This window comes from Dipteris shenzhenensis, chromosome 32 (genome assembly GCF_047967505.1).
Source record: "Dipteris shenzhenensis isolate YYH24624 ecotype China chromosome 32, Dip_SZ_1.0, whole genome shotgun sequence".
Lineage (NCBI taxonomy): Eukaryota > Viridiplantae > Streptophyta > Polypodiopsida > Gleicheniales > Dipteridaceae > Dipteris > Dipteris shenzhenensis.
The window spans coordinates 13,690,547-13,700,401 of NC_141627.1; the positions used below are offsets into that span (position 1 = coordinate 13,690,547).

The 9,855-nt window shown below is 44.6% G+C and overlaps 1 protein-coding gene across 1 annotated transcript; it reads right to left on the minus strand.

Moving 5' to 3' along the window:
• Positions 1–6,815: 6,815 nt before the first annotated feature.
• On the minus strand, positions 6,816–9,141 carry LOC147880331 (putative UDP-arabinopyranose mutase 1). Its single transcript, XM_087370491.1, has 4 exons — positions 8,352–9,141; positions 7,992–8,242; positions 7,664–7,832; positions 6,816–7,441 (listed from the first exon to the last, which is right to left on the minus strand). Exons 1-4 carry the CDS (start codon positions 8,646–8,648, stop codon positions 7,106–7,108), a joined length of 1,053 nt encoding a protein of 350 aa, XP_087226617.1. The 5' UTR covers positions 8,649–9,141; the 3' UTR covers positions 6,816–7,105.
• Positions 9,142–9,855: the final 714 nt, after the last annotated feature.

Below are 9,855 nucleotides of genomic sequence, written 5' to 3' on the forward strand. Positions count from 1 at the left end.
ACATCCCACCATATTTCAACTTAAAATTCATAATTTCTTACACTATAAAGTAACAAAAGGTCTCCTTCTTTTAGATCCTTATTCCTAACATTGTAGTCAAACCACTTCTTGCAACGGAGTTTTTCAACTTTAATGGCATATGCCGCTCGTAACCTTGTCTCATCGAGCTTATTGATCTCTACTGGCCTTTCCAAAATCAGCTCGTGGGATAATCTATCCCTAATTTCAACTTTGAGGCTCGGGACTATGAATTCCATAGTCATGACTGCTTCCACCCCAAACGCTAGGCTAAAGGGCATGCAATTGGTAGCGACCTTATATGCTATCCGATATGCTCAATGTGCTGCTGTGAGTTTATGCTCCCAATCGTTTTGGGTGGCCTCCACCATGCACGCCATTGTGCAGCACAAGGTCTTGTTTGAGCTCTTGGCTTGCGGGTAGTAAGGTGTGGATTTCTTGTGGATGATGAGGAACTCACGCATTAGCATTTTAATTGTATTGTTAACAAAGTGTGTCCCATGATCACTCACAACTTCCAGTGGGAGGCCAAATCGTGGTATTACATTCTCGTACAGGAACTTAATGGTTGTCCTCGCATCTGCTTTCTTGGTAGCCTTGGACTCTACCCACTTTGTAAAATAATATGTAGCCATGATAATATATCAAACCTGAGTCCCTTTAGCTACTAGATTGATTGGTCCCACAAATGATGCCCCATTTCTCAAATGGTTGATTTGTAAAGACTCCTATGAGGGGCATATAATCTTGGTTGTGGGGGATGAAGACTCATTGGCGGACATCACAACGCTTAACAACCTCAGCATCATGAGAGCATGGGCCACCATAATCAAGCTTGCAGCACCTTGCGAGCCGTAAGTTCTCAAAAAAATGACCACCTATGATGCCCAAATGGGCTTCATCCAAGACCTCTATAAATTCGGACACAACAACTTGTACAAAGGGCGATCGATCTAGCATAATTGTAGATAAATCTACATAATAGGGGGATAATAGCATGTATGCCCACTAAATCTCCGAACACTCTTTACATTAGTGGGATCTCCATGGATTTTATTATAATCCATGGAGATCCCATTCTTAGACACTACGTGTCCAAGTACAACCTCGTGTTTAACCCAAAATTGGCATTTGAGTGGGTTAAGGGAGATCCGGTAGTGCGAAACCTTAAAAAAATGACTCGTACGTACTTAAGGTGATCATCCCATGGGAATGAACACACAAGACATCTAGAAATACCTCTAGGAAATCCCTCAGATATTCCTTGAAAGCCATGATCATTATTCTCGAGAATGTTGCAAGAGCATTGGTGAGCCTGAAGAGCATCACTTTGGAAGCGTAGACTCCCCATTTTGTAGCAAAAGTGGTTTTCTATTGATCCTCTAGTGCTATAGACACTTGAATATATCCAGAGAATCCATCCAAGAAACAATAAGCTTCCTTTCTAGTGACTCTTTCCAGAACATGTTCCGTAAAGGGTTGCAAGTAGTGGTCATTTGAGTCGCGGCATTTACAATTTTGAGATCTATGCATACTCAGATCTTGCCATTATTTTTTTTATACTATGATGATAGGGGATACCTAGTCTGCATGCTCGATCTCATAGATGAATCTTGCATCGATTAACTTTTGTATTTCTTCCCTGACAACTATCGCATACTTTGGATTCATCAGTTAGGGCCTCTGCCGCACCGGTCTAATATCATCCAACATAGGGATGGTGTGTTGTATGACCTTAGGCAACATGCCCTTCATATCAGTATACTTCCAAGAAAAGCAATCTTAATACTCATGTAGTGGGGAAATTAAAGCCTATTCTTGCTCATGGGTGAGGTCATCGGCTATATAGACCGGTTTAGGGTCTTCACCTTCATTGGCAAGGTCCACTTCTTGACCTTACCATGTAAGCTTAAAGTGCTTAGGGACGGCATAAATCAGCTTCCTCTTCCTCGTCATCCTCCAAGGCTTTTGGGGTGGGTTGCTTCTCCTTAGGAGAAGTCTTAGCGTGCTTGGCCTTAGAGGCCTTGTTTTTTTGTGATGGCTTAGCTTCCGAACGTGCCTTAGCCTTAGATAGAGGGGCTTCCTCGACCTTAATTGATCCTAGGGGGGCCTTAATTCTATCCAACCTGGCTCCCCACTTTGATGAGAACTCATGTTGTGCAGTAACAACACCCAGATATGTGAACCAGTGAAGATCTGTCTTCACTTTTTGTACCCCTTGGCAATCCTCTCATTCCTTCAAGATGTTGATCATGTTTAAGGGAACTATGGTCCCTGGCATCTTAGAATCATATGCCTCCATTTTTGTTCCTATCTTCTCGACTTCGTCTATGGTCACGAGGACATGCATCCAATTCTGCGAGAACTCAGGTTTTGGCATATGATCGTACTAGTGTTCTCTCCCATGTCCTTTTGGTTACATTGGAACACATTTATGGAAGCGAAACTTTGTGCAGTATTCGACTCGCCTGCAATAAGTTGCTAATCATTGGGTGGGCTTTCCATGTCTAGAGGTTAATGCTCACAATCTTATTGTCCTTGCGTAGGTAGATTCTATTAGATTTGCCACATGCATGAAAGGTCTCGCTAGAATGACATCGTAGTTGTCGAGTTGTCCGTGGAAGTCCATTACGACAAACCAAACATGGCAGGTGAGGCCAAAGGTCTTGACCTTTATGTCTCTTAGAACTCCTACCGACTAGGCTATCGCACCATTGGACTAGTTTGATAACCAGATTGATGCTTTCTATCTCAGGCCTTGCCCATTTCGCCAAGCACAATTTGGTGACAATGCTACCTTTTGCCCCTTCATCCAATATTATTGTAGCATTATTTTTCTAGTAGGTAATCGGGAGCACAACATTCGTATGATCACTCTCAAAGTACTGGCCTAACTTGTTGACTGGTATCTTTAGGAGATTTGGCTCTTCCATGGGGGCTTCGATCACCTCGATAGACACTTCCTTAGGGGTGACCATTTGCCCATTCATCTAGTTGGAGAGATCTCTCCAAAGGATGGGGTTCCCCCTTAGTAGGGCTGCTATAGGCATTTTTACCTTTGTGGACATGAATGCGGTGAGCCCTGCCACATCTTGAGGTTGGTTGATCGGCTCGCGACCTTCTGATTGCAATTCTTTGAACCCATAAAGGACACGAGGTCCTCATCTGTAGCCTAGTTCCATGTAGGATACTTTTCAAACATTTTGTGTCGTAAGAGTGATCGTCCCACTGATGTGTTGTTTGAGACTACCTCATCCACCTCTTCTAGGCTAGGCAAAGATTTGGGAACTAGGGCTTGATGGTTTGGGTGAGTGGTATCCATGCCCTTCTTGGTTCTGAGCCTTTGCTCAAATTTCTCCTAGCACTCATGGACTAGCTGTTATGCCTATGTGAGGCATTGCTTCTCAATAGCAGGGTCGGGGTATTCATTATGGCCGATTGGACTAAGTCCGGTCTTTGCGATAATGCCTCTCTTGCATCACCCTTTTCGTCAGGCCATGGAGTGGTTGGTCTAGGGTTGATGGGTTGGGCCCTAAAGATGTGGAGGTGGAGACCGTGGCAATGGCCTCTCTCAATACTCAGCAAATTGATGTTGTTCTTAGGATCAAGGGCCCTTCTACGTACCCTTCTCATGGGATAGTCCTCGTATAGATGGTCCACCACATAGCCTGAACATGACGGAGCATTCAGGTTAGTAGCGGATGTCCCAAGCAAGGATTGGTCATCCTTATAGGGATAGTCCTTGAGGAGGTGGGATCACTGACACTTAATGCAGGGTATGGGCTGGTTGGCCATTGTCTTGTAAGGACACTCACTTGCACGATGTGGGCCTTGACAAGTATAGCATTAGATAGCTGGCCTACGGTTCACGGTGTTCATATCCTTGGCTCGTTGCATAGTGGGAGCGGTTTGATACACCAGAATATATTGTTCATCCTGCATAATGTCGTACCTTATTTGGATGTACTAATATACAAAGCTCTCGTACGGTGAGGAATCGAGTGCTACAACGGCATAGGGGATCTTACCACTCACTGAGTGGTGGAACGACATAAGTGGGTGTTGGAATGGCATAATCGGGATCTTACCACTCACTGAGTGGCTCTTCAATAATCACTTGATTTGTAAGTATAATCAGTGGTGGTGGGGGTTGAGGACCCAGTATGAATGGTGGGAATGGTAGGTTTTGAGCCCTAGGTGGCCCTTGGTTGGCCGAGGGGGCTCCTTGTATAGCTAGCTGACCCTGGTTGTACTGGTTTGGCAATGCGGGCAAGTCCAAGGGTTTCCTCTATTAATACATGGGTGGGGAATATCCTTAGGGTACCAACATCGTGAAGTCTCATGATTTCTCCATCTTGTGCAGTGAGCATAGTAAAGTGCTAGCCTAGCCTGAAGGTGGGGCGGGCACTCATTCGTAGGGTGGTTGCATGTGCATATTCCACAACATACACTGTCTCATCTTGGAAACAAGTGTTATTGGGGCTTTCTCTTCTCGACCCACCCTTGAGTTGTTGGGCCACTCGGTTCAATAGCTCCATGGCCACTTCATCTAAGTTCGTGCTCTTAGCCAGCGGAGTTGCCACCTTGGCTACACCTGTGCTAATCGTTTGCCGGTATGAGACACCTTGTATGGAGTTGCACACGGCTTTTTTGGTTGCGCCTTATCCTTCATATTACCATCCAAGAGTACAGCCATCTTGTTCCACAATTCAAACGATGTGGGTTTTAGGGTAAATAGATGATCATTAAGTTTTGCATCCCTTAACCCAATGAGGAAGCATGACAGTAGTTGCTTGTTGCTCATCCTTTCGTGAGGGTCACAACAAGTCGCTCATCCTTTCGTGAGGGTCACAACAAAAATTCAAATGTTTAATCTTCGTGAGGGTCGCAATATATTCCCGTAATGCATCATGTTGCTTCTACTTGACCTCATACAATTGGTTAATGGGGCTGCATCTAGGAGCGCATCTCACTATAAAGGCATTCCTCATCATCTCCCAATTGATATTCTCTTTCGCTCCTAAGGTCTTGTACCATTGGCCTGCCTTACTATCTAGGCTCAGCCCCAATGCATTCACTTTGTCTAAGTCACCAATGTCCCCAAAGGTCTCGCAAATCTGCCCGAACCTTTCAACATGGGATACTGGGGGTTTCTCTCTCCTAAGAATTTAGTTATGAGCTTTGAGATGGTGACTAGATGGCTCCTTGACACATTCGCATCTCTTCCCACCAAAGCCTACACCACAATCCCGCTTCCTAGTGCAAGCACTAGGTTCCTCATAGCCTCATTTGTCAATACTATTTGTGGTGCTAGTGGAGGTGCTTGAGGGGTTGGCACAGTACCTTTATTGGGTGGCCTTTGGGGTGGATTATAGAAGGTTGTAGGCCGTGTGGGTATTGTGTTAGCTAGCCATGGCCTAATTGGACTTGGAGCTGACATTTGTGGCACACTTGGCCATACTAGCCGCATGGGGGTGGGACTTGGCATATGTATGTTCACATTGGGCACCGGCCTAAGGGTGCAACCGCAAGGAAAGGAGTACCCTCTAGATCTCCAACCCAAATTGAGTACAGACTGGGACGAGGGGCCATTGTGTGACTTTCCCCAAAGTCCATCTGATCATTCCCCTGACCTTCATGACTTAGTGGCCAAAAATTGGTTACCCAGGGCTTGGAGGTTATGGTGAAGGATGGCTCACCCTCGTAGAATTGAACATGAGGCCCCGTAGGATCCGATTGAAATGGGCATTGGGTTACTTGGGGCACTATTGGCGGCAGATGTTGGAGGAGCGTCATGCTACTCTTTTGGCACTCTGGTTTGCTTGGCGAAGGGGTTGACCAAATTTGGCCCGAACCGTCGCATAAAATTAGAGAATGATTCCCTCAATTAGTAGGAAAGCAACCAAACAGCAGCATTCGGACTACAGACACTTCCAAAACACTAGCATCAGGACAAAGCATGTCGCAACAGCAGCAACAAACGAAACAGGTAGAATTGACTTATCATCAAAGTCAACGAGTCACTATTTAAGTTTGGGATGAACTGTCCTCCATTCCAGCATCGAGACTGAAATAGTAGAAACACCTATGTTTAACTCTGACAAATGCTCTCTATCATGTCATGTGCAAGTTATGCTTCTACAATAGTTAGCGATGGCATTTTACCCGTATGCATTACCCAGTCCACCTGTTAACTGACATACAACAGGGCAAACTCTTTTTGCAACCTCTGATCTCTATGCAATTATAGATATGCATCGACAAATCTTAGGACCTCACAAATGACTACAATTAATCCTCCAAATAGGTCGATATGCATCAACAAATCTTACGACTCACAAATGACTAGATGCAATATCAAATCAAAAAAATCATATTGTGTATGTAAGAAAAATTACTCGATGAAATGTCAAGTCCAAAAAACTTCGCATTGTGTGTAAGATAATTGACATCTGTGTTATTATGTGCATGATAACGTGAAAACCAGAACAGAAATTTTAGAAACTTTCGACCAAATTCATTCCTGCCTCTTGAACCACTGACATTTGGGTAGGTATGACGATAACATTCTATACAAATTTGAAAATGCAGATGTACCTTCTACTAATTCCTTTCTTCTAGCAGCAGGGTCCTAAAATATGGAGAAAGCACTAATTTTTTTATGAGATCATTTTGATCCTTCACAGGCCCCGATGGTTCATAAAAATATATAGAAGGCACTCCCTCGATCAGAAGTTTGATAATATCAATTTAATCCTCAGCAACCCAAGCATCCAACACAAAGCTGAATCTTAAAATTCTGAGAGTTAAAAAATGTGTCATTGATATCACTGGTTCAAAGGGAATATAGTATGAAAAAGAGACAACGCTATCATCCGGAAAAAGAGACCTCTGCCCCTTTTAAAGGAAAACACTCAATCGTAAGTATATTCTTGAAACCTATCTTGGATCACTACAAATCACTCGTTAATCTAAGTAATCTCTTCTACTCCCTCAACCTGCCAAGTTTTCATTGAGAGCAAATGTTGTCATGCAAGGTACAAGATCTATTAAATGGAAATAATGATGCAAAACCTTCGACTGAAGATTAACCAGACTTTCCCTTTGGCTCGTCTCCCTTTCCTGAAGAGTTTTGCTCTCCCCATGCTTCAATCCAGGTCACCATTGCGTCTGCCAACTTTGCGAAGTATGGGTCGAGAAGATTTAGCTTGTCCTTGACCTGCTTTGATATCTCAATATAGCACTGCTCCACTGTGGTGCAATCTTTAGATAGCTTCACAGATTGGAAGAACGGAATTATTTCTTCCTGCCAGAAAATTCCCTTGTACTCCTTCTTGAGGTTCACAAAGGGATTGCTAGCCTTGCTGTGCCAAATGTAAGGTAGCCCTGTCTTGACACCGTAGCCTAAATGATCACAGATGACCTGCACATAAGCCTTACAAATCAAATCCCCTATACATGGCCCAAACAAAGAGTGTAAGATATAAAACAAAAACAATTCCGTGGTTGTTAACCATCAGGCAGGTGATAAATCATGAACTACTCTCGAACTCTTCTGATGCACAAATCTTCAGCTTTTCCCCACAATGATGAGAACAAACATTGGAAACGCGTACATCAGTCCTGGGAAATAATCGCAACATACCTTGCAGCACCAACCAGCCCACATGTCGTCGTACCGGCCAATGGGCTGACCATCACCCATAAGTCCAAAATACATAGCTGGTCCGATAAGTTCTCTATTGAAGCACAGATTCATACCGCACATGGGAAACAAAGAGCCCTTTGGAATGGTCATTACGGCATCAACGAACCTGCAAAGATGAGTATTTAATATCGACACATTCACAGATCTACCCATGGATATGGGAAAATTCTTCGCCACAAAGTACACCTACAGATCTGTACCGCGCCAACGGTTAAAAGTGGATTCGAGACCCAACACCGCTCAAGGTGAGATCTCGGATACATACCTAGTGTTCCGCTCCGCTGGCTTCACCAATTGAGTGGGAGCATCATAATCAGGGATGTTCAGCCAAAGACCGTGAGATATAGCGGTCGGTACACCTTCCCTTAAGCTAAAAGGGTAGCCACGCACAAAATCGGCACCTTCACGATACGGGTCGTACAGCGTGTTGAAGAAATACGGAGTGGAAGGGCTTAGTATATTCTTGATGTGCTGCTCCAAGGCATTGATCTCCTTGCCAGAGGGATCCTTGGCCACCTACAGCGAAGAAGGTAAAAAGAACTATACCAGACTCAGAGGGAGCCCAATGTGGATCTCAAAGAGAAAGGCAAGAAAGATCTAAGGATCGGATCGAAAGAAAACTCACGAAACAGTCGTCGTCTATGGTGAAGATGTATTTCTTCTTCGACATCATGTACCCAAAGCAGCGGCAGGCACTATCCTTGTACGAGATACAGGAAGCCTTCGGGCCGAGGATCCGATTGATGTCGTTGCGGTTGTAGAGTTCGTAGTCGTACCCTTCGGGAACCTTGATGACCTTGGTGGGATCTCCATCCTGGACGATGATAAGGTGGTAAGGCTGGAGGTAAGGTCTCCACATTTCCAAAAAATCGAGGTTACGAATGGTGGGGATGACGATGTCGAGCTCATCCTTGAGAGCCATGGAAGGGGAGGAAAGAAAGAAGAAAGGAGAGGCAACCCAAAGGGCTGGAGCTAAAGAATTTGGAGCAGGAAGTCCACAGATGGGGAGGAGAGGAGAATGGCAAGAAACCGAAGTGCTAAGGGATGTAAGCAGAGCGAGGAATTGCAAGAAACCCAAAGGGATGTAAGCAAAGGCTTAGAAGAGGGGAATTGCAAGAAACCCAAATTAGGCAAAGGCTAAGGGATTTAAGCAAAACAAGAGAGAGCAGGAAGGGGAGCTAGCTAGTTCAGGGGTGAGAAGAGCCCCTGTGATGAGGAAGAAGATGGAGAAAGAAAGGGATGATATAGAAGGGAGGAAGAGAAGGTTGCAGCCCAGATAAACCTCTGAAACAGAAACGGTCTCAACTGCAAAAAGACAACCACAACAAAGAAAAGATCCAATTTTGAAACAAGTCTTTGTTGTTTGTTGCTTCGATCCTCCTCTCTTTTCTGCTCAGGCCTGGTTGTTGCTGTAATACGGCAGTACCTCTCACAGCTCTTGCAGTGTGAGCTCCCACCCTCTTCTTTCTCAGTGTTGACTTCCTCTTTCTGAAGCCCTTTGCATATAAACTCAGGGAAAAACCGTTTAAGTATCTACTATCTACCCCAAAATTCCACTTTAGTAGTGTTAAACATCTTTTTAAGGATCTGCCCCAAAATTCCACTTCTGCAACCAGGTCCTGCTTCGTCTCTCTCTCTCTCTTCCTCCACTTCTGCAACCAGTTCCTGCTTCATCTCTCTCTCTCTCTCTCTCTCTCCCTCTCTCTCTCTCTGCTTTATTATCCCATAGAACCCTCAACCTCTCTAATTTGTCATCCTTCAACAACTTTTGTCACATCTTTCACGGGTGCTTTTACAGCGAGTAGTTAGCAACAATTACGCATTGGAGAAATGTTCTCCTCTTCCCTTCTCTTGTTCATCTCAGATTTGACTCGACCCATCTCCCAAAACGAGTCGGCTGCACGCGCTCAAACCTCTTCCCTTGACTGCACGATCACTTCTATCCACCCCTACTTGGTCACTCCCTCACTCCCTACCAAGCCACTCCTCGACAAGACTAGGGACACACGTGCTCTAAGAATCCCTCCCGTGGAGAAAACACACACTTATGTCCAACCACAAAAATCCCATTCCCATCTATGCCTAGAGTGCTCCTCTAGAATCTTTTCCTCATATGCTCCTAGCCCATG